The sequence below is a fragment of the Gavia stellata genome, chromosome 3, assembly GCF_030936135.1.
Source record: "Gavia stellata isolate bGavSte3 chromosome 3, bGavSte3.hap2, whole genome shotgun sequence".
In the NCBI taxonomy this organism is placed as follows: domain Eukaryota; kingdom Metazoa; phylum Chordata; class Aves; order Gaviiformes; family Gaviidae; genus Gavia; species Gavia stellata.
This window is the reverse complement of record NC_082596.1, coordinates 62,476,333-62,501,032: the sequence shown is the minus strand read 5'-3', so window position 1 is coordinate 62,501,032 and position 24,700 is coordinate 62,476,333. Positions and strand designations below refer to the sequence as shown.

Here is a 24,700-nt window from a genome sequence, read left to right as displayed (position 1 = left end):
TCAGATAATGATTTGCTAGTGGCTTGAAGAGACGTATAAGTATCTGTTGATTTCTCCCTGACAAGATACCATAGAAGACTTTAGCATGGTTAAAATATATTAATTAAACAGTCTCTGAGCTTTTTTACCTTCTTTTTCAGTTAGTGTCTCCAGACCTTATATGAGCTTGTGATGCTTTTTTTCATAAAGACATTTTTTAATATGGACTGAGGAAAGGTCAAATATGTATTAGTTAACCACAGGATATAAAGTTAAAATGTAATGTCCTGTGATGTACTGGAAATCAAGCTGAAGTTCTGATGGTCTTTCTTGTTCCTTAACTCTGAGTGACTCTCAGCTACATTTTTGTTTTCCGTGATAATAAGGGCAAGTGATTTTAGATTAATTATGTTTTTGCTTTCTGTTCAGAATAGTTGGCTTATGAGGTGACCCAAACTTCCCTACTCTGAACTTGTTAACCACTTCCACTTAGTGTAGTCAGACAAAGAAATGCATGTAGATGTTTGTAGCAGTTAAAAACTGTCTCATTTTTATTTACTTTTGCCATGTAAGAAGTTAACTGTTGTTGCACGTTGCAAGCGCCACTGAATAAAAAGGTATATATGCATATTTGTGCACAAACATTATGTTGGTAACTTAGTTGTTCCCTGCTGCTGTATTAATTTGAGCTTGAAGCTCTGAAGCATAGGATTTTGCATGCTACTGTGGTACAAGGTAATAACAGATGCAGACAGTGCTTTTATTTCTTGGAAAACTATTTTAAGAAACTTATTAAACCTTTCAGATGTATAGAGACCTCTTTTTCTGAACCAGTTTCAGAGAGTCCTTTCAGATTCTGGTGCCAAATAATTGTATAATGCCTTAGATACAGTGTTCCGGTTCTTAAGGAGACTTTCTGAGATGGAGTGATGGCTTCTCAACAGCAGAATTGCCTCTTAGATTCTAGAACAATAGGACAGTAGACGCCTATTCCAGTAAACTGCCACATTCAGGCATGTTTCTATTCAAAGCATGTCCCATTGACTTCACTGTGGTTCAAAGAAAAAAAAAACCACCCAATCCTTTCAAAAGCCCCATCTCAATATTTGAGCTGTTAGGCTGCTCTTTGTGTAGATTTTCTTTTTTTAATGTATATGTGCATTTCTCATATGATAAATGTTTCATTTCTTTAAGGTTGTGCTTCACTTTGTTGGGCCAGTGGTGGACAATCATCACTTCTGTCTGCACGAAGTGCAGCTGGCAATTCATTAATGCATAACATCTTGAAATTGGCTTCCCAAGTGTCAAACGATAACAGCTCAATTCAGCAGGTGGTCTTTTGTCTTCTTTCTAACCTTGCTCTGTCTCATGACTGTAGAGGCATTATTCAGAAGGTAAGTAAATAATATTCTTGATTTTAGCAATGTGACGGATGTGTTTTCCTTTTTAGTAAACCCTCATATTTCAATATGGAGTGTCCTGTGATCATATAGGGATGCTTCTACAGGAATCAGAACCATTGTGTCTTCTCAGTTAGTTGTGTTACTGTTCCCTAAGTGCAGCATGCAATTCAGTCATATTCATAGTCTGGAGAGAAAGAGCATATGAAACTACGCAATTTTTGCTAGAACTTTTTGTAACCTCTCACTTTCAGAGGCGTGTAAAATTTTTAATACCCATATATATTGATAGCAATCACTAATGAAAGTGAGCATACAGTAGAACAAACTGAGTGAACAAGAGTGTGAGTGAACAAGAAATTAAACATTGTATTAATCATTAGGTATACTGTGTGAAACATAATCTTCATAAAAATTATAGTTTTAGAGAAGATGTCCTACATGTCAGTAATTGGCTGTTACGTAGAAATCTATTCTTCTTATATAATTTTAAGTGCTGTCTTTTCCCTCTTTAATTTGTATATTGGATGATCCTTACTCTATTTTATCAAATGTTCTTTGAAAAATCTGTTTCTTCTAAATTTAACTTTGATCATTTAAATAAATTCAGCACCTTGGGACAAGAAGTCAAACCATGTAGAAAATCAGCTATAGTGGTGACGTGATAAAACTAGCTAACGCAACAGAAATTATAAAAAGTGTGTTTGTTTTTAGCATCTTTTATAGTAGTTTAATAATACAACAATTTCTTTCAATTTAGATTAACAATGTTCTGTGCTTGGACCTAAATACCTGTTAGAAAAAGCAGGGGGAAATACGATCTTTTTGTGGTGCTAATTATGTAAAATCTGGTCATACAGTTACAAAATTGCTGATACTCAAACTTTTTGATAGAAATGAAGAGTTTGAAATCTTTTCTATGGTAGCTGTTCTGTGAAGTGTTTTGGCTTTTGCTGTCTTCAGAGTTTCACACTAGTGTGATTGTACTTAGAGCTCAGGAGAGAGAATGAAGACTGCTTTCATAAGTGTAAGCAATGCTGAATTGCTAATTCCATCTGTGAAAATTAAATTACCAGTATTACGTTCATGTGAAGGAAACCACAATGAGTTTGTATGCTGGATTGTTTGCTTTCGACCAGATGCCTATATGAGTCGTTGAGGTCAGTGAGGTTGGGAATATTTAGTCAAGGACTTTTTTCATCATAGGAATGTTAAGTTAGAACATCTCCCTCTTGCAACAGGCGAATAGATTTTCTCCTGCTCAGAATCTTCTTAAAGTGGAGACAAACCCTGAGATTGGGAAGCGGTAGTACGTGCCATATCAACACAGAGATTTCTTTCTTCAAAGCTTACAAAAATAGAGGACATTACTATGGCTGTCAGTGAAGGGGGGGTACTATAGGTCCGTATAGGTCCCTTCCAACTTGAGATATTCTATGATACCTTTAATGTTTGCTAATAACACAAGCAATAATAAATAGGAATCAAGAATACATTAGGTAAGTAGTGCATTGATTCAGTTAAATTGCTTCTAGCTTATTTTTGGGCAGAAACGCTAAGTCCAAAGCAAAAAGCTTACGTAGTCGTGGGAATTAGCCTTTAAAGAAATATATTGTGTTGGGTCAACTTTACTGTATCTACATTGCATAAATTATCACAGAATCACAGAATCCCTAAGGTTGGAAAAGACCTGTAAGATCATCAAGTCCAACCATCAACCCAACACCACCATGCCCATTAAACCATGTCCCACAATGCCTTGTCCACACGTTCCTTGAACACCTCCAGGGATGGTGACTCCACCACTGCCCTGGGCAGTTTATTCCAGTGTCTCACCACTCTCTCAGTAAAGACATTTTTCCTAATATCCAATCTGAACCTCCCCTGGTGCAACTTGATGCCATTGCCTCTTTTCCTGTCACTCGTCACTTGGGAGAAGAGACCAACACCCACGTCTCTGCAACCTCCTTTCAGGTGATTGTAGAGAGCGATAAGGTCTCTCCTCAGCCTCCTCTTCTCCAGACTGAACAACCCCAGTTCCCTCAGCCGCTCCTCATAAGACTTGTGCTCCAGACCCCTCACCAGCTTCGTCACCCTTCTCTGGACACGCTCCAGCACCTCAATGTCTTTCTTGTAGAGAGGGCCCCAAAACTGAACACAGTACTCGAGGTGCGGCCTCACCAGCGCCGAGTACAGAGGCACGATCACCTCCCTGCTCCTGCTGGCCACACTGTTTCTGATACAGGCCAGGATGCCATTGGCCTTCTTGGCCACCTGGGCGCACTGCTGGCTCATATTCAGCCAGCTGTCAACCAACATCCCCAGGTCTTTTTCTGCAAGGCGGCTTTCCAGCCACTCTTCCCCAAGCCTGTAGCGTTGCATGGGGTTGTTGTGACCCAAGTGCAGGACCTGGCACTTGGCCTTGTTGAACCTCATCCAATTGGCCTTGGCCCATCCATCCAGCCTTTCCAGATCCCTCTGTAGAGCCTTCCTACCCTCCAGCAGATCAACACTCCCTCCCAACATGGTGTTGTCTGCAAACTTGCTGAGGGAGCACTCAATCCCCTCATCCAGATCATCAATAAAGATATTAAACAAGACCGGTCCCAAAACTGAGCCCTGGGGGACTCCGCTTGTGACCGGCCGCCAACTGGATTTCACTCCATTCACTACGACTCTCTGGGCTCGGCCATCCAGCCAGTTTTTTACCCAGCGAAGAGTGCACCTGTCTAAGCCACGAGTCGCCAGCTTCTCCAGGAGAATACTGTGGGAGACAGTGTCAAAGGCTTTACTGAAGTCCAGGTGGACAACATCCACAGCCTTTCCCTCATCCGCTAGGTCGGTCACCTGGTCATAGAAGGAGATCAGGTTGGTCAAGCAGGACCTGCTTTTCATGAACCCGTGCTGGCTGGGCCTGATCCCTTGGTTGTCCTGCATGTGCCCTGTGAGCGCCATCAGGATGAACCTCTCCATAATCTTCCCTGGCACCGAGGTCAGGCTGACAGGCCTGTAGTTCCCCGGATCCTCCTTCCGGCCCTTCTTGTAGATGGGCGTCACGTTGGCAATCCTCCAGTCGTCTGGGACCTCCCCTGTTAACCAGGACTGTTGATAAATGATGGAGAGTGGCTTGGCAAGCTCCTCTGCCAGCTCCCTCAGCACCCTTGGGTGGATGCCATCAGGCCCCATAGACTTCTTAGAGTCCAGGTGGCATAGCAGGTCATTAACTGCTTCCTCCTGGATCATGGGGAGTTTATTTTGCTCTCCATCCCTGTCTTCCAGCTCAGGGAGTTGAATACCCTGAGGATACCTGGTGTAGCTGTTAAAGGCTAAGGCAAAGAAGGCATTAAGTACCTCAGCCTTTTCCTCATCCTTCGTGACAATGCTCCCCCTGGCATCCAGTAAAGGAGGGAGATTCTCCTTGGCTCTCTTTTTGTTCCTAATGTATTTATAGGAACATTTTTTGTTATCCCTTACGACCATGGCCAGGTTGAGCTCTATCTGGGCTTTTGCCTTTCTAATTCCCTCTCTGCATGACCTAACGAGGTCCTTGTATTCTTCTTCAGCTGCCTGCCCCTTCTTCCAAAGGTGATAAACTCTCTTTTTTTCCTGACTCCCAGCAAAAGCTCCCTGTTCAGCCAGGCCCGTCGTCTTCCCCGCCGGCTCTTCTTACGGCACGTGGGGACTGCCTGCTCCTGCGTCTTCAAGATTTCCTTCTTGAAGAAGGCCCAGCCTTCCTGGGCCCCTTTGCCCTTCAGGACCGTCTCCCAAGGGACCCTTTCAACCAGTGTCCTGAACAGGCCGAAGTCTGCCCTCAGGAAGTCCATTGTTGTGGTATTGCTGACCGCCCCCCCTTACTTGGCCAAGAATTGAGAATTCAATCAGTTCATGGTTGCTAAGCCCAAGACGGCCTCCGACCTTCACTTCTCCCACCAGACCCTCTCTGTTTGTAAACAGAAAACAGAACAAAACAGAAGAAAATGTATTTTACCATATTAACTTTTTAACCAAGTTGTGGATTCTTTTTTGTATGTAATTCTTTCAAAAATCCTTGATTAATAATGGGTTTCCTGAAATATGTAAATGAAACTTTAGTACTAGGTTTTGGTCAAGTATTCAGACTGGAAGGTGAAACAGAAGTGAACAAACCATGGAATACTATAATTCTAACATCCTTTTTCTTCCTTCTGACAGAGTAACTTCCTGCAGAACTTTTTGTCTATTTCGTTACCAAAAGGAAGTCATAAAAATCCTGGTAATGTGTCTACTCTTTGGCTAAAGCTGCTACTCAACATATCTTTTGGAGAAGATGGACAGCAGATGATCATGAAGATAAAAGGGTTTTTAGACCAGATCGTGGAAATGTGTAAATACAAACACAAGAGCAGCCAACATCTAGCACTTCTCATTCTACATAACATATGCTTTAGTCCAACTAATAAACCAAAGATATTAGCTAATGGTAAGTATCTAAAGGGTATATAAGCTATTTTGCTCCGAGAATATTGTGTCTTCCAGAATACCGTATTTTCATTGCAATTTGGGTTACTGACCAAGCACTCAATATTGTTATTTAGAAAAGCATTTTTTAATAAAAATTATTTTCGTAGAAGTAATTATAGAACATATATTTTGTCAGAAAAACAATTCCAATAAGAATATATAGCAAAAGGATAAGCAAATAAATAGTTTTTTTAAAAAATAAGAATATATAGCAAAAGGAAAAGCAAATAAATAGTTTTTTTAAAAAATAAGAATATATAGCAAAAGGAAAAGCAAATAAATAGTTTTTTTAAAAAAATCAGGATTTATTGTGAGACTGATCATTTGAATATAGTAACACATTATGAATAAAAGGATTTTCACAGTTTTCTTAAAGAGCCAGTTTTTTCGAGGTGGGGTGGGGGGATGTTGGTGTTGAAGGATTCCTTGTGTCAGTCAGTTTGAAATAACTTACTTTAGAAATATTTTTTAAAAATATTTCTACCATGGAAGTTCCTATATTTCAGTTTGACAAAACCTTATTAACTCCTGCAAGTCATGGATGTTGAGACAAACTATTTTGTGTTCTGTCATGTGCAGAACACATGTATGATAATGATAAAGTTATGATCATGGCATATGTATTTAATGTAACAATATGCACAGAACTTTTTTCTCGGTTGTTTGTAAAAGGCATGTTTCTTTACCCCATTTAATTGCAGAGAATGATCCTGTCTTTGTTAAGTTCTCAGCAGGTTTTTCATAGTGTCCATGCTTTTCATATCTTCTTAAGATGCTGATTTGCTGCCTTAATTAAGCATACGTTATTCAGTTACATAATTGTGAATTTTTATTATGGAGTGAACAAGCGAACTTGAAGAGTCTGGCTTCAGAGCAAGGCTAGGAAATTAAGGCACCTACAATGTGGTGGCAAATATTTCTCATTGGTTATAAATCATCTACATATTAAGTACTAAGGAAAATAGAAACATCTTAATTTCTATCCTGATGTAGCTCTAATTGTGCCCACTGGGAGTTACAAACCAGTTTCATGGCTTACTCAGTCCCTATGCATAGCTGATGGCTGTACATAACATGCATGTTTTATTACTGATGGCTTAATATTTTAGCATTGCTTGGTTTTGTTTTGCTATATTCTTTTTAACACTTCTTTCAATGTAGTCTGCTGATTTCATGAACATATTTAAATTTAATTAATCTAATAATAAATTATCTGTAATTCCTCTGCCATACCAATACTTGTCATAGAAATAAGTGTACTCCAAGTATCATAATACTGAGATGTGTAAATATATTTATGTACTTTTCATGATATTTTCTAGGTGAATTTTTTTTTTTATTTTTCTCATTAGATAAAGCGATTGCAGTATTGTCTGCCTGTTTGGAAAGTGATAGTTGTGCTGTTCAGAGAATAGGAGCAGCTTCACTTTGGGCTTTGCTTCACAACTATCAGAAGGTTAGTATTTGAAAAATACTTGAAAAAATTGTTATGTTAATTTTATTATGCTGTAAACAATACAGTAACCTTTAAGTAAATAAAAATAAAGTTTACAGCAGCGGTTCCATTTTATTATTTTCATCACATAGCTGCTCAAGGTAGGAGATTAAACAACATGGTAAGGAAGCAGCTTGTCCTCTGTGGTTTGTGACTGCTTATATAAATGCAATCTGTATGATGATACAGTCATATGCTAATTCTAAATTCCTGCTTCTCACTTCTCCTGAATTATTGTCATTTTCTAAACTTTGCTGTTAAAGTGTGAACATGTGGGGAAGAAAGTCAAGTCATTGTATTTTTGTGTGTTGGTGTGTGCTACAGGCAAAAGTGACTCTGAAGAATCCATCAATAAGGAGAAGAATAGATGAAGCTTATTCTTTAGTGAAGAAAAGTAAGTCTTAGTTCCAACTAATGCCAATTCTGTATTTTTCCTTCAGGTAGATCATTAATACATTTCAGTTTATATCATCACAATAAGTTTTTGTTGGGCTACAAGGTTTTGAAAGGATACTTTTGTGTCTAAAATAATGAGTGGTAATATGCTTTATGGTTAGGCATCTTATAAATACAGATACAGAAAAATGCCTCTTGGTTAACAAATTATAAATAAGATCTTAGGTAATTGCTGAAGTTAGTTTGTAAGAATAGGTCTGATGGTGCTTGCAGCAAAATGCTTTCTTTGCACAGTACGTTTCTGTGTTAATTCTTAAATTTAGCGATAAGAAAAATTGTTCATTTAACATTGACTTTGCTTAACAGTGCTCAACCTCACTGTGTTCAGCCACACAGAGAAGGGATCATAACAGATATATGCCAGTCTTAAAATACTGTACCATGAGTTAGCTGACTTTCTGAAAGCTTGAGTTTTTTGCTCCAGTAACTGAACGTAACTATTGTTTGAATAGCTTTTATATGATAGGTTGCTATCTTCAGCTCAAGGGCATTAATTTTGAAAGATGTTCAAACACTGGTCTGTAGCTGGAGCTTCAGCAGCTAATAATGGGTTTATTGATTGTTAGTCACATCAAGACTCTGATCTTGCAAAAACATACAAATGTTTCATTTTAAGCCAATGAATTTTTCTACTGATTTTAATTGCTCTATAGATGTACTCAAATAGGTTTATCAATTAGGGGGCTTATAATACCAAGTTCCAATAGCATTTTGCACAATAGAATTGCCACAAAATTTCTGCCTACACTGAACACTGTTTGTCAGTATCCTAATAAGGAGGAGATCTATTTTTGCTAGAACATCTCATGATAATTCTTCCTGATCTGTCACCCAAATACATTCATTTTGTCAATGTACTGTTGTTTCAAACTCATCCTTTACAAAGTCAACCATTAAACATGACATAATGCAACGTTTCATATGCTGATAGTATGTTAATAAACAGATAAGTTTGTATTGTTCTTTACAGCGTAACTACCACTGATAAGAGACTTTTCAAAATACTACGTTGAATCAACAGGGTAGAAATATGCATCTTTTACAAACTAGCACCTTGTAGCTTTGATCCCTATTTATTTCTACTACTTTAGAACATAAAGTACTAGACTGAAAGATTGATTTTTTTTTTTAAATCAATAAACATTTAAATATCAAAATATTGAGTATGAAAGATTTTATGCAACTGTAATTGTTACAGCTCATGGTCATGTGAAGTTGTAATCTGTATTTTCCTGCCTTAAGGTTCTCAACTAGCCTACCCTATTAAAGCTTTGATCATTTTACAGTGATAGTTGGGCTAAAATGGTAGATTGTTCTGAGTACAAGTGGGGAATTTTTCAACATGTCTATTGTTATTTTTCATTTCCCACTTTGTCCTACCCAAGGAGAAGTTTTGGCAAGAACAAGGCATGGTCTCATTGTAACAGCATAATCAAAAGGCAGTTTTCACTTTATTTGTTACACCTAAGCATGGGGGCTTGGAAAGCTGCTAAAAACACTAGCCTTTTAAAAAACAAAACAAAAAAACAGACTTTGCAACATAAGGTATTAGTACTTGATTTGCTACTCGTAATGTAGAGGTTAAGCTCATAAAATGGCATGAATTCTAGCGAGGCATTTGATGCCATCTTTGAAAAAATCATTTTGTATTAAGAGTCAACTAGAAGTTCAAATCTTTGTTTTTTCTTTTAGCTACTCCACAACCAGAAGAAAATGAGCTACATGCCTACTGTTTAAAATGCCTAGAGAATATAGTGCAGCTTCTTGATTGTTAATGATCATCAGATGACTTCTCATGTTGAAATTGGATGGCTTATTCAATGGGAGCCTGAAATTTAAAGAAAACACTTCTAATTCATGGATTTGTAGCAGCAGCATACATGCTATGGAAGAAATTTATGAAGCCTTTGAGGAATGAGTTCATCACTTTGAACCGAAGAAATTGCACTAGCTGTGGTTCAAACTATTTGTACTGTAATCCCAATAGGAAATTGTAACGAGGCTACTATGTAAAGTATGTACACAGGAGGAGGATTGTACAGAGGAAAAGGATGTGAAAAATCAGTAATTTTCTTAAATTATGCATTGAAATTGTTATTGTAAACTATTAGAATTGCTGTTTTGGATTGGTCTTAATAAAGGGGTTTTTAATTGAGATCAGTGTTTCTTGTCGGTGGATTGTAATTTGTAATGGTGCAGATGTGCATAGTGCATACTTAGATTCAATAACTGAAAAAGTTGGCAGTCATGGTGTGTTATACCTATTAGGTATAGAACAGCAACGTGTGTGTTTTAGTTTTGAAGGAGTTTTCCATTCAAACTGCTGCATTTTTTTAAGATACTAACAGTTGAAAAAGAATCTCAATTGCTGATATTACAGGTGACAGTTATGTTAATATAGCAGTTTATTCAGGACATGAGGTATGTGCATCAGTTTTAGTTAGTTATGTTACAACATCACAGAAAATATTTGAGACACAATCTGTTGTTTTCCAATTTATAAACACTTCATATCTTTTCCTTGAGGAAAAAAACAGTCTGTTATCCAGGCCTGTGCTTTCTTTGAACTGCTACTATGTAACTATTGTCATAAGTTTTTCAGTATTCTGTGCTAAATGAGTTTGAGAGAAAAATACATTGATGCCTGAGCACATGACAGATTTGCTGAACATGCTTCTGAAATATCTAGCAGGGTGTTTAGATTTCCCTTGACACATAAAGCTTTTGTTTTATGTCGGGGACAGATAAAAGTGAGCAAATAGAAAGTAAAACTTGGGTAAGTTCTCTAAGAAAGAGTTGGGTAACATCTCTAAGAAAGAGTTGTAGCAAGGCCATGTCTACCTGTAGTGAGTCTTTTCTTCCTAACCAGGTATTTGAAAGTATTTTCCACTGACAGAGGGGATTTTTTTCTGTTTGTTTTGTGATGCTTATAAATAATGTGTGACTTGATATTATTCAGGTCACATAAGCGTGGTGCTTATAGTGGCTGGATTAAATCACTACTAGAAGTGTAATTATCTGCTAACCTCCTGGCTCCTCCACCAAACAAAAAGCAAGGAGAGACCACCAGAGCCTGATTCTTTTCCACTTGATACATTGCATAATTACTGTAACTTACAAAATGGTTGTTAAATGCTGTCGTGCTCATCCCAGAAGTGTTGCAGAAGAGTAAGCTGCAGGGCAGGAGAACGCTCAACAGCAGACAGCTCTGCAAGTTAGTGTTTGCTGTCTGGGCTTGGTGGGGGGTCTCTTCCCCTCAGACTAGCAAGTGTCGATTCTCTTCCGAGACATGTTTCAGCATACTTGGTCCTGATGATTTCTCTCATAAATCAGGTTGTAAGTCAAAATAGAGATAGTTTGCCAGTTTGCTTTCTTTTCCCGAGAGACAAAAAATGAGAGCACTCAATGCCAAATTAATTCCAATGGAAGTAACCACTCAGCAAGGATGGCAAGAGCTCTTTCAAAGTGTAGAAATACACATGGATCTAGTGAGGTGAAATAGGGCTGCATAGTTGAATGACTTCATTAAATGCAAGTATGATATAATAAGAACATAAAAGAACTAGATGCTTGTTTTATATTAAACATTTCTGTTTTACTGAGCTGTACAAATTCTTGAAGAAATTATTCATATTGAAAAATCCGGATAAAATGCTAATACACTTGTTCTTACAGTGAGCCTTAGTGCAAGTGCTGTGTTTATCCCAAAATAAGCATAGATCTAACTGCTACTTTCTCAGTATTTTGCAATATTTTACAATTGTGGGAAGCAACTGTAGCGATGGCATAAATAAATACTTCTGTTTGGTGTTGCTCCTCAGGAAAATCAAAACAATTTTTAGCCTCTAAGGGCATGTACATCAAATCTGTATATTCAATTTGTGTACAAAGTCTTCACAGAATACGTAAAACTTTGCTCCATCAAGGTTAAGGAAAGAGGAATTTATTTATTTATTTATTTATTGAAAGGACAGCAATCCTCATCACCTTTTCTCTCAAAAATCAGGGACATGCAGCGGCTGCATCCTGTCTCCCTGCATATTAATGAAGAGGTGGGTTATAAAACATAAATGACCCTATAATTTCTGTTCACTGGCGCTTAGACTAGCACAATTAGCCTGACAATAACCTTTAGTCTTAACAGCTTTCATGAGAGAAAATCAAAAAATTGGGACCTCATTCACAGTTAATTTCAGTATTTTGGAGATGTATCTATTTTCAAGGATGTGGTATTTATCAAGTTTGGGTTTTCAAAGAAAATTAAAGCCTAAGATACCTTCAAAAGTAATATTCAGCATGCATCTAGTTTCTCTAATAAAAGGCATGGCCATGCAAGCTAGGAGTCTCTTGAAAATCCTTATCCAGGAAAACACAATTACCATTTGCACTAGCTGCAGATGCTCTTACTTGGTTGTTTTATCTTTTATGATAAATTTGTAATCAAGAAAGAAGTTATTTTTAAATTCAGAAGAGGTATGTACATAAAATCCACTACAAATGAGGCTTTCAGATTTTTCAGGACTGATGCGTCATTTATTGCATGTTCAAATCTTCCAAAGAAATAATTTTTCATTTGAGTGGTAAAAAACTGTGGATTAAGCTTAAATCATTTAGCATTGATTGTGTGTGTGTGTGCACGCATGCAAATAGAGACATTAGGTCATAACTTGTTGATGAAGTTTCAAACCTTTGAGTAACAGATTTTCAAGCCTACTTGAAAATTCTTAGAAAAATATTTCATTTATGAGAAAGGCACTATTTTTTGGTTTTCCAGCAGTTTGGAACTATGGATTCTCCTCCCTCAGTCATAGCAACTACACAGCCCCTGGTGGAGTTTGTCATTGGTTCCTCTCCGTATCAAACTTGTAAATTACAGCAATTACAGGCTTAGGCTTCTGGCTTCAGTGGAATGATGGAGCAGTACTGGCCAGACTAGGGGGGGGAATTTTCTATACTGAGACTTTGGCCCAGCTTTATATAAGGAGTTCCCTTCACAGTAAAGTAGAAGCTACTATGACAGCTTCTCCAATCTGATTGTCCTTCAGAGAAGTGTTTTACTGTCTTCTAGGGAAAAAAAATATTGGGCAGCAGACACCTGAAGATTGCTGTCCTCTAGGGAGTCTAGGGACACTCCACAGTCCACTTGAGGTTTCTTATGGCCATAAAAAAAATTTGATCCCTTCAAATCTTTCCCCCAGGTGGCCTCCTAGAGTAATCATTTACACCTACACCACTGTGATAACAGTCATACTACCCTTACTTCAGGAGCGAGAGACAGTTGTAAATATGATTTCACAACACCTCAATCCTTCTTAGTTCATCTTTTGGCTCCTGGGTCACACTTTAGAAGATGTGTGTTCTTTATTTATCACCTCCTCCTTATTTTTTGGTGATTACCTGATCTCATTCAGCAATTCTGTGTGGCCTCTGGGCTGGGTAGTCTCCCTGTTGTGTAACCCAGAAGGGTTGAGCCCCATGCATGAAGGTCAGTCTGTGCCCTCTGGCCTAAGTGCCAGCTGCTCTTGGGTATGTCTTATTTTTGTAACTGGTGTTTCAGGTGCTGAAGATTAACAGTACAGATTTTGCAATTCAGTTTGGTATTCAGCTGCATGTTCCTCCTGCCAACCCTATCTCAGCCACCACAACCTCTTCAAGAAAAAAATTGTACGGTGTGAAAGCTGGTCCCATTTTCACTGGAAGAGGAGATTCTCACAACACCTGCTTTCCTGCATCCATAATGGAGAGTGTCAGTCTATACTAGATTTACAGCGAACAAACATGCTCAGGTTCACAAATGTACTCATTCTTCATAAACACATGGACTAATTCTGAATGATCAATCTGGATGTTATGTCATCATTCCAGCTTCTTGGTCGCTTGCCAATAGGACTATGATATTTTGCCTTTTTCAGATCATGGTCCTTAGTGTTTAAAGTATGTGTGCAAGTCTTCACAGAGCAAAAATATAATTTTAATAGAAATCAATACTGCATATGATTTTTGCATATGATTCTATAACTTTATTGAAAATGGAAATGTTGGGAGACAGTTGGATTTAGAAGGGTTTTCATAAATATGTGATGGAGATGTTTGGAACAAAGTTCATTTTTTGTTGCATAAAATTTTTACGTTTCTTTTCCACTTCAGTTGAAAATAAAAATAATCTATTTTATAAAGAAATCTCAGAATACTCATAAATAGATTTTTGATTAATATTACATTTTTATGATTTTTTTGTACATTTTTTAGATGTTCATATTTTTTTAGAGAAGCCTAATAAATTTTCAGTAACTTCAATGCTGATGTCTTTCTGCTTTTATTCTGTCTTTTTTCCTTTGCTTTGGATTACCGATGCACCTTTTAGATCTAATAATGCATTATTTAGGGCCTAAAAATGTAAATTTTTCTGGTCAGTAATTCTATTGAATATGTGAATCTTGAATTTGATTTGGCATTTCTAATTCTCAATTTGAACAATTATGCCATTTAAATCATCAGCTATTGTTATCAAACTAGTCTGAAATATAATGTTGATTTTTTAAAATTAAATCAGAAACAAACACATTTCAATATTCCTTGTTGTTTTATTGAAAAGCACACGTATTATTGCAACTTTTTATTTTTTTAAGCAGCTCTCTGTTTTTTCTAAGCAGCATCTGTTGTTTCTTCTACTTTCCCTAACTTAAGACCAGCATTCATGTGATTTTATTGAGATCTCAGAGGTTAAGAGTAATTCCTGCTACCAAATGCAACTGATTATTTTCAAGAAGCTAGCAGGTATCTGGTTTTTGTGTCTGTGGTTTTACAAAGCATGGGTGATACAAACAAGCCCCTTTTGGTATTTTCAACCTGTCAGAGATATGTCCTGCAACTTAGAGAACATGCTTTTCTCTGCAAAAAGCTGAAAACTTTGCTAACCTTGCTTTCTTCCCTTGAAAATCCAATGCAAGAAATTATCCCAATAAATAGTTGTGACAGTTATTTATCACAAGCAAAAATATTTTATTAATGCTAAACTATGCATGTTAACAATGGTGCAATGTTCAAAGTACTTCACCCAAATGTATCACTGTATGCAATGCTTTAACCTGCAAGGAAGATCTCTTAAAAGGACACACTGGCCAAAGACTACCAATTCACTTTATTTAGAGCAGGAAAGTTCTCGTTGAATGCAGTTTCTGACTGTATTGATAAGAAGGAAAAACTGCGACCAAGTTCCAATTTGTTTGTTGCTTCTCTCTGAAAATGAGGGAAAAGCTGGTTTAGGTATGCCTTAAACATTGTTGGTCCATTGCTGACAAGGATAGGTAGAAGCTGATTTTCTTGCTGATTTGTGAATGTTTTTAGTGCAATACAGGTTCAGCTGGACAGGTTTTTTGGAAAAGAAGGAAGAGGCTCAAGAAAATCTGCTGTACTTCCTTTCACAATTAATGCTGGCCAAGTCATGTCTGCTTTCAAAAGAATCACTCTATAAGGGGTTTTCTGACTTAGTATCAAAGCGGATACTCTGTCTTGAGAAGCCTGAGGTTAACAACCCCAAAACATGCATATTATATGACTGCTTTCTGTAAAATAATTTATAGCTAACTTACTCTTTTTAAAACAAAATTTTAGCTTTTTCTTTGACCTAATATTTGCCAAGAACAGCAGAAAAAGAATTAAGGGGGGAAAAAAAAAATCTAAAAGTGAAAAGACTCATAGGATACTTGGGGGAAAAAATATTTTTTTTGTGTGTGAAATAAATTTCTCAGTCAGCCAGGCAGTGTTGATTAAGTTGCAGCAGGCATTTTTTATGACCAATAAAGAGTAGATCTGAACCCACAAGCAGTACATATCCATACGTACTTTCTGTAAGAGCTTTTGCTTCTTACTGGCAGGTAAAATTTATGCTTTCTTTTCCTTCTTTTTCCATAGGAAAAGTGCTTCTAAAAACAGCGTAAAGCATAGGGTAGTGTGATACAAGAAACACTGCTAGTGAGTTGACTGTTTGAGGCATTTGAAACATTTGAAGCCATCAGAATACAGGCTGGCAATTCCCAGTGCTTCATGTAGGTAATACAAGATTTTGTTCACTAAAATAAGGAATTTACATGCCTTGCATTTTTTCACTGGTGATGCCTGTCTTTCTTTAAAAGGCAGTTTTAGAAATGCTTCCTAATTGAGAATATTCTCTGAAGACTGACCTGGAGTTGAAATACCTGTGACATCATCAGCAACAAGGAATGCTTTTTAAAACCAAATATATTTTCTATCCAAACTCCTTCAATAACCCTACGTAGCCGTGCAGAGCTTCACGGAGACAGAGCAGAAGGGGAGAGAGGGGAAGTCTGCACTGCCTGTGGCCCAGTGTCTTACACATACAGGGATTTAAAGGATCACATGTCTCCTTGCTTTAGATCCATGAATAATAAATATGTGTTATTAAAAACTTGCTAGCCAACTCAGATGCGGTCTGCTAACTGAGTTTAACATGAGGATAATGTCTCCTCATTATCCTCAGCTTAATTTCGTATGTTAGGTCGGCATCACCGGCTGCTACTGACTTCAGAGACCAGTTAGTGTGGCTTAGTGCCAGTCCTTAAACCAAACAATAAACCAAAACCTGAACAATTGGGGGGGGGGGGGGGGGGGGGAGAAAACCAACAAAAACCTCTTCAAAAGCTCTTTTGAGAGAATACACTTGTCAGCATCTAGGTGAGCTGAGAAAGATGCACTCTCAGCTGAGGCAAGGGCAACCAACACACTAACGTCAGAACAGCAGTACTCATCACATAAATCGAAATTTAGGGTGTTGTAGAAAAGCTCAAAGTGCTTCCCCTTCAAAAGTGGATTTCATCAAATCAGGAAGGGGAAAATTGTCTTTCCTCTCCTTTATCCTTTTTTTTTTTTTTTTTTTTTTTTTTTTTTCCAGGTTGGACTTGATGATCTTACAGGTCTTTTCCAACCGTAGTGATTCTGTGATTCTGTGATTCTGTGACTCTCTGTAGTTGAGGATTTGCAGAGGGCCATTTTCCCATTGCTGTGGCAGCTGGAGCATGACTCAGGCCTCCTTCTCAGCCAGCGTTTTTCTTGCCTGTCAGGAGACTTTTCCAGAAAGGTGTCTTCCAGAGTTGAATAACAGCACTTGAATAAAAGCTTTGGATTGCTTCCAATTAAAGCTACTTTATCTGAATTTCAGAGCCTTCCTGAACCTGGAATTTGGTGAATCCCAAGACCACACTCAAGTTTTAGTGCCTTCGTTATTAGATTCTCTGCATTTTGAAAGTTTTTCATAAATGGCAAATAACCCTGAAGCTCCAAGGGCTAACACAAGCTTCTCCTGTAGGTAGAAACAGTATCACTGGAATTCGCAAATTTTCTGGAACTTTTGATGTGATTTTTAAGCTGTTTGTGTAAATTAAGACATCAGCTGTTCATTAATCCAGAGCTCGGGAAACCATTCCTCAGACCCTTTGGTGTGGTTTCTTCGCACCTGCAAGATGTACAGTTTCCGGCATTAAAAATAAGTTTAAAAAAGGAATATTTAATTCACCTGCATGCTGGTTTCTCACCTAATAAAAATGCCACACTTGAGTGAAAAACCTTGCATTGTCCAAAATTACTGCCCAATAGCTAAAGGTTTGCAAAGCATCCCTGCAAAAATGTGTATTACTACACAAGAAGGAGTGGAGCTATTCGGCAGGAGGTGGCCAGAAGCTGGAGTAGCCAGCGGGGAGGGGTCTGAGGTTTCAGGACGCTGTGAAGCCTACAGCTGCCTCTGCGGCTTGGGGCTCACCCTCCCTCCTTGTCTGCACCCTGTGCTGGGGGGAGCAAAGTCAGCAACCGAACAGTGACCAAAATAACAAGAATTACTTGAAAGTGAGTGGTGATGTTTAGCGTAAAACTAATGATGGTGTCCAAAAATCTTTCCTTACTATTTTTTGCATGGCACATTTATAGGAGAAAAACTATTTCTGCTCACTTCAGGTGTTTGTTGACAGTAATTTACTGTTGTATTGTTTCCGTTTTTTGCATTTATCATACATCAACAGGGCAATAAATACCTGATTTAAATAAAGCAACTATTTTTATATAGTTTTAAATGGCAAAATGACCGAGGCCAGAGTCAGAAAAATGCCTTTGAATATTATTTTTAAATCTGACTTTCTTAGTGAAAGGAAGTTTGCATCCTGTAAGAATAAAAATGAGAAAAAATTGTAGCACAGCAATGGACTGTAGGGGTTTGTATTCTTCCATCTATACTATTCAAAGTCTGTATGTGGCTAAACATGCAGTTTAATGTTGTGGGTTTTATCCAGTATGCTTTTGAAAATATTTCATGACAGAACAATGAGCATGGAAAAAAAATGTTATGGATGTAACAACAACTGATTTTAAGAAGCCATAGACCATAAAAATCAATCCAAAAATCTAACTTTAGGTGATGTTGGACTAGGTCCCAGCAGCAGAAACATGATTGTATGGACAAATTCACTAGGGAATATAGTAGGAATTGAGGTCAAAATATAATCACCCAGAATGGATTATTTTTTTCTGTCTCTGAACTGGAACATCTCTTAATGGTAATAAATCTCCTTATCCTGTGTTGGGAGTGTATTTGCAATAACGTATCAGAAGAAAGATCCTTAACAACGCACACACTTTTTCATATGACTTTTAAAAATATTCTGTGCTTTCTCCCCAACATGCTGGCATAATTTTATTTTCAGTTAGAGATAAAATGCCCAACTGAAAACCATGGTAGGTGTCAGGTGCTAAACCAAGGGTCTGAAAACTAACTGAAACTGTACATTAGGAAAAAAAAAAGAAAGAAAAAGAAATAGCACAGCAGGTAAAATAGCCTGATATTGTAGTAAATAAGTTCAAAAGACCACAGCTATAAGCGCTTGTGAAAACAGCAGCTATCTGTGCCATCATAGTTTGTTTGAATTTCATTTGTTTGATCTTTATTCTCCTTTTTTTCTTTTTTTTTCTTTGTGCTTAGCAATGAACTGTTTAAGGTGTTTTCCATTACTGCAGTTCTAGAAACTTTTGTTGAACCTTACTCTATGAATTGCAGTTGAAGCACTTAACAATCAGTCAACAGATTTTTTGCCGACCACTTTAATGTTAGATCTTTTTATACCAACATAGTTATAGTACTTTAAGGTGGGGGTTTTTTATACCAGTGTGACAATATTACTAGTGACTCTTTCACAAACACACTACATAAAGTTGACTTCCATGTGTATACTCAACTTCTCATATGTGAATGAAATAGTAAGTGAGGAATAACCAGAATTTTGTGTTGGTACAAATGCACCTGTCCAAGGATGATGGCATTACTCTAACCATGGCACTGTAAAGGTACAAGTTTCATGCACAACAAAGCCCTTGATCTTTTCCCTAGAAAATAAAGAGAATATACGATGATCTACTTTGGCAGTTCTATACTACTTCTGCTTAAAACATCCCCATTCTGCCATTCTTCTATGCTCTGATAGTAGTTCTTTTTGGTTTTAGTTAGAACTTTTCTCTGTTTTCTTCTGATTTCACAGGGACTAGCACAGCCTGTTTCAGAATTACAGATAATCCGATGCTGACCTGCAGAGAGTGAAATGGTGTGTAGGCCCACCACCAGCTTCTGTCCCGGACAAATCGTGAGCAGCTCACCCATCTGTGAAGTCAGGCTGGCTGCCTCACAGGGCAATGAGTACAGTTTTGTGCTTCTGTTCTCTCTTGCAATCAGTGCATATTATTGCTACATTCAAAAGGAGTTAATTTCTTCGTACAGAAGTACTGCCCCAGAAGAAGTAAAATCTATGTTTTGGTGAAGTCACTGGAAATGCCTTACTTGGTAGCTGACAATGCTAAAGATGATAGTTTTTATTTTGGTTTTTTTCATTTCATTTAATTTCATTTCACGGGGTTTTCACTGCGTGTATCAGTACACCGAACATGACAGCCTTTTTCAAATGCAGCAGAAGGTCATATGTGTCAGAAATTTCTGTTAGCAGAAGTAATTAACGCTGTCAAAATCTTTTCAGAAAAACAAACTGAGAACTATTTAAGATGGGTTTGCTGCTACCCAACCTATACAAAGAATGGCTAATATCAGAATGACAGGGAACCTGTATCTTTGTTCTCAGAAGAATTTATTCACCATTTGATGAATTAAGTCAGCTGCCACATTCTTTTATATATATGGGTTTTTAAGCAACAGAATTTCTACTTAAATGAAAGGGGAACACATATGTATTTATCTCAGGCTTAGTAGAAAATACAGTTGATTCCGTTGTGAAAAAAAAAAAAAGCCCATTGAGACTGAAACATAATATCCAGGAAATATCATTTACCATCATCTACAACAGAAACAACAAAAAACAGCACACAAAGCTCTCAATCCCAGGAATCCAGGGACAAAACACAGCTATAATAATACAGCGTGTCTTTAATTTTATGCTTTGAAAAATAATCAAACAAAAAATACTAATGCTATATATCCAGGTTTCCCATTGCAAAATAAATATAGTTTGTAATGGATACAAACGCTACTGCAAGGAAGCTGTTAAATGCAATTTTGACCTTGGCAATCTTGATCCAGGCTATTAGCTTGAACAACCCGAAACCTGAAGTTGTATGTGTGACAGTCCAATGTGTGCATGAAGAGCCCTCTCCTTTAGCTCTTCAAGAATGAACTGCCTGCAAAACCAAGGTCTCTGGTTATTTCTGATCAACCTAAATTCAGTCAACCAACTCTTTAAAATTATCCGAGCAAGGTTTGCCTTGGATTATCTGTTTAAATTCCTGCCTTTCTAATGCATCAGATTATTCTGGTAAGGCTTTGAGCACTTACATATCATATACTCAGATCACTACCTTTTAAAAAATCTCTTTCAAATTAACAAAAAAGAACAAAAATTCAACTAAAAATAGAAAGACATGATTGTAAGAAAAGAAATATCTGCACTTTTAAACTTTGGATGGTTGAAAATGGGTTATATTTCAAACTGGCAGGAGCTTCGCACATGATTTCAACTAAAGGGAATTGAAGCCAACCATAAAAATAAAAGCATAATATTTTTAATTGATAGCAGAACTAATATGTTAGGATAGTTATGTTAGGATAGTTGATAAGCCTTTTTTGAACAGGTATGCTACGTTACAGGAATTTTATCATTCCTATAGATCACGCACACAAGAAAAAATCTGTCAGAGACCAGTGTCTCTTGTTGAACACATTAATGAAACAAAAGACCTATGCAGTCACAATAATTCAATTAAAAAAAAAATCCTCATAAAATAACTTGTGATGATTCTGCAATGGGTGCTCTGAAACCCTATAGATGTAATTAAACATTCAGGTTCTTAGAAAGCCGTGAACATGGTTGCAGGCTAAATTTGGAAAATAAAGAAAAATCTCTGATATTCCTTCTCAAACTGAAGAGACTAATTGAGAATATGACTCACTGCTGCTTTATGTCAGTATAAATATCATTGATTTCCTTGGAACTGCATTAGCATAAACCAGATGTAATATGTTGTAGTGAATCAGGCAGTAGTTTATGGTATAATTATGTTATTTCTACTAAAACAAATGATTGCAGCAGATATTCCTTGGTTCCATTAATTTACAGTTGGCTGTGATACCTTTCTTAAAAATGCTCTACTGTTTTGTTGGGCTTTGCCTAAGCAAATGAACTTCTGCAAAGCAACGGCATGCTCAAGAAACATCTGTTCTAGATTTTAGTAGGAAAGGGATTTTTACCTGAGGAATTGCTATGTGTCAGTCTATGGAGGTGTAGAGTTAAAAAAAAATTAAATAACTCCAAAACCAGCAGATTACCTTAATTCATTACAATCAAACAGAATTTTAATTTTTTCTTTCGGTTTTGTTGATTCTTCCATTTCATTACATATGTAAAGCTTTGGAAGGAAGTAGTTGTTTTTACATAGTTTCTTTGTCTTTCTTAATCCCCCTCTCCAAGGTAATTTTTACCCCTAAAGTAGGGAGACCGGAGTCTATTGTTTGTTCAAAAGATTATTAGCAAATATTTTTTTGTTTTCTATTTTGAAAATCTTTAAGCAGTGTACTTGTAGGGGAAGAGGTTGCTTGTTTGTTCTGAATTATGCTTCCTTTGGGGGGCAGTTTGAATGGTTGGATTGGTACCTCTTAGGACATTTAAAAGAAGTCAAAGATCAAAAAGAGGAAAAGAAAAGTGACCATACATTTGTGCCAAGGTAGTTATCTGGAAATCTGAATACAACCCTTTCTGTGTGAAGGACCACTAAGTCAGCAGGACCTTTGAGCAGGAACTACCTCTGCTTTCCCTGATGCCACTGTACCGAGGTACGACCTGGGTGTCCTTGGCTGCGTTTCTTCAGAATACAAGTAATGAACCAGAGCAAGGTAACTCTTCAAACAGATCTCAAACCTGATAGGTGTGACAGATTAAGAGAGCTTGAAAATGAGTTTTCCCCTGAACCCTGTGTCCTCACGGGAGCAGGTCTCTCCCCCGGTTCTGCTGCGAAGCCTCTCCACTCCGCCTGGGCGAGCAGCCCCCTGCAGCCACCGCCAAGCCACAGGGCAGCCTGGCACTGTGGGTCTTGTCTGCTTTGGGATCCCACCTCATCTGCTCCCGACTCCTCCAGCCAGTGCCTGCGTGGCGAGCACATGGCTTCCTGCCTCTTCTCCATCTCAACGTCTACTGTACCCAGCTCATCTCAGCCAGCACCAGCAGCAGCTTCTGTCTCTGTTGCACAGTGACACCCCTGCACCCCTTTTTTGATTTTTAAACAGAAAAAGCAATAGGCAAACTGGAAATAGCTAACAAAGTAAACAATCAGCTGATTTTTTTGCTTTTACGCATCATAAGTCTCCCTCAAGGATATTTGGGTTTGGTGTTTGGGGTTGTTTCCTTTGGTTTTGGTTTTCTCTGGGTTTTTTGTGTGTAGGGGGGAGATTTTAGATAGTATTGGCTGCTTGAGTTGATCTTGTAGGAAAGAGATGTGCATCTCTGGAAAATGATAAACTATCACTTTGCTGTTTACCAAGCTTTTTCCCAATAAAGGGTCACAAAAAGGACTTAAGAAAAAGAAGATGCATGAGGTAACTTTCTTTGCTAGAAAGGTAGGCTGTGTCAGGTCCTGGATGCATCAACCAAAAAGGTTAAAGATGCCATATACAAAAGATGCATTGTTTGCTCTCTTCAGCTTTCTTCCTGGATTTTGAAAGCCATTTTTAGTCATAAGTTTCTTTGCCATATAAAAGTTACAGATCTTCCCTGGAGACACGTCTGAGCTGACAACGTCCTATAATTAAGGATAGCCTCAACCTTAAGTGAACCGCCTCTGCAGGAAGTTTTTCACATCCAGGCTGTATTTGAGAGTATCATTTAGGAAACAGCTCTGTAAGCCTCTGCCAGCAAAAGAAAAAATCCAGCCACATTCATTTCCTTAAAGTGACTTTTAACCTTTTTTTTTAGCAACATGATGGACATAAAAAGTAGACTTGAACCAGGAAAAGGATAATTCAGGAAAAATAATAGGTGTATGAGAATGGCTGTGCTCTGAAACAGAAATGTCCGTTTCCTGTCCCAATAATGGATTTGTATGAGAACCTTGAAGCATTTCTGCTTTCATTTTTCTTTCATTAAAATGAAACTTTCAGGTTTCTGCAAATAATATAACTTTCTGGAAACAAATAAAATAAGAGACTTCAACAGGAAGACAAGAACTAAACTGAAAGAAATAAGCATAGTCAACTACGCAGCATTAGTACATTAAATTCTTAGAGACTCCAATGTAATTTACTACTTTCCTTTGTGAATTAGTTTCTTTCATGTCTTTCAAACACTGTCTTCTGTGTTATTACTGGATGAAAATGCATAGACTAATTATCAACAATATGTGACTAGAAATCCAGTACCATCTTCCTATTATAAAAGTAGAAGAATTTATAAAATATTTTTAAGGATGTTTTTGATACCTTATTGAGTTAATCAGTGGCAAACATTTACAGTCAAGATCACTGAACAGAAAAGGTTTAGATAGAAGAAAAAGGTATGGTGATAGCTTTTATGGTTAAGCAATCACGTAAATAAAAATATAAACAAAATAATTAATTGGGTATTTTGTTGGGATTATTTGTTGAGGTTTTCTCTCTCTTCTTTAAGTAGATCAACTTGGCTTTTTTCATTGTTTTCGTAATTATATTCAGTTCACTTCTTTGTCATATTTTCCACTTTTGTTTTATTCAAATAGCCAGAGGAGTACTTCTACTGGCTGCTTTAAGGATTTCCCCCTCACACGCAGACACGCAAAAGTCACTAAAGTTGAATGAGTCGTCACAAGCAGACTGTCCTGCTATGAGCACATCAGAGGGACATTACTTACAAGGTGAACTTAAAAAAATACTGCAAACCTTATCTCCTACCAACACACCTTTGGCTTGAGAGTCATCAGTAGTAGTGCTTTATGGTGCCTAGTTCAAAAGCTGTTCAGCAGTGGTGTTTCTTCCACTGCCTTAAGCAGACCTTGTTACTATTAGTACATCTCACCATTAGCTTATTCCGTCACTAAACATAGCTTTTCTATATTCAGATGGCATCCATTACTCATGAATAACCTCCCTGAAAATAAAAAGCAAAAAAACCCGTCCTGAATCTCAACATTTAGTGTTATCTAGCCTTCATATGACAGCTGTGGTTTTTATCACCAACAGTCTTTAGCTTCCTGACCCATTTAGGTGTTCAGTGTTATGTTAGGATGAATATTCAGTTAGTGGTCCACTTACAAAAATGTAAATAATTTTCCAGTTCTAGAAATGTAGAAACATAATCCTTTATCTACAGATTACTGAATACATATCCTCTTGAAATGATTGACTTTT

General features: G+C 37.4%; 1 protein-coding gene across 2 annotated transcripts in view; it reads left to right on the top strand.

Annotated features, from left to right (window-relative positions):
- RTTN (rotatin) overlaps positions 1–9,861 on the top strand; it is a 92,584-nt gene extending 82,723 nt beyond the window's left edge. For both annotated transcript variants that reach the window (XM_059836330.1, XM_059836329.1), the window contains exons 45-49: positions 1,174–1,373; positions 5,571–5,838; positions 7,232–7,335; positions 7,699–7,768; positions 9,523–9,861. In XM_059836330.1, the coding sequence (XP_059692313.1) occupies positions 1,174–1,373; positions 5,571–5,838; positions 7,232–7,335; positions 7,699–7,768; positions 9,523–9,605 (725 nt within the window). In that variant the 3' untranslated portion in view covers positions 9,606–9,861. The remainder of the gene's footprint in view (positions 1–1,173; positions 1,374–5,570; positions 5,839–7,231; positions 7,336–7,698; positions 7,769–9,522) is intronic.
- Positions 9,862–24,700: the final 14,839 nt, after the last annotated feature.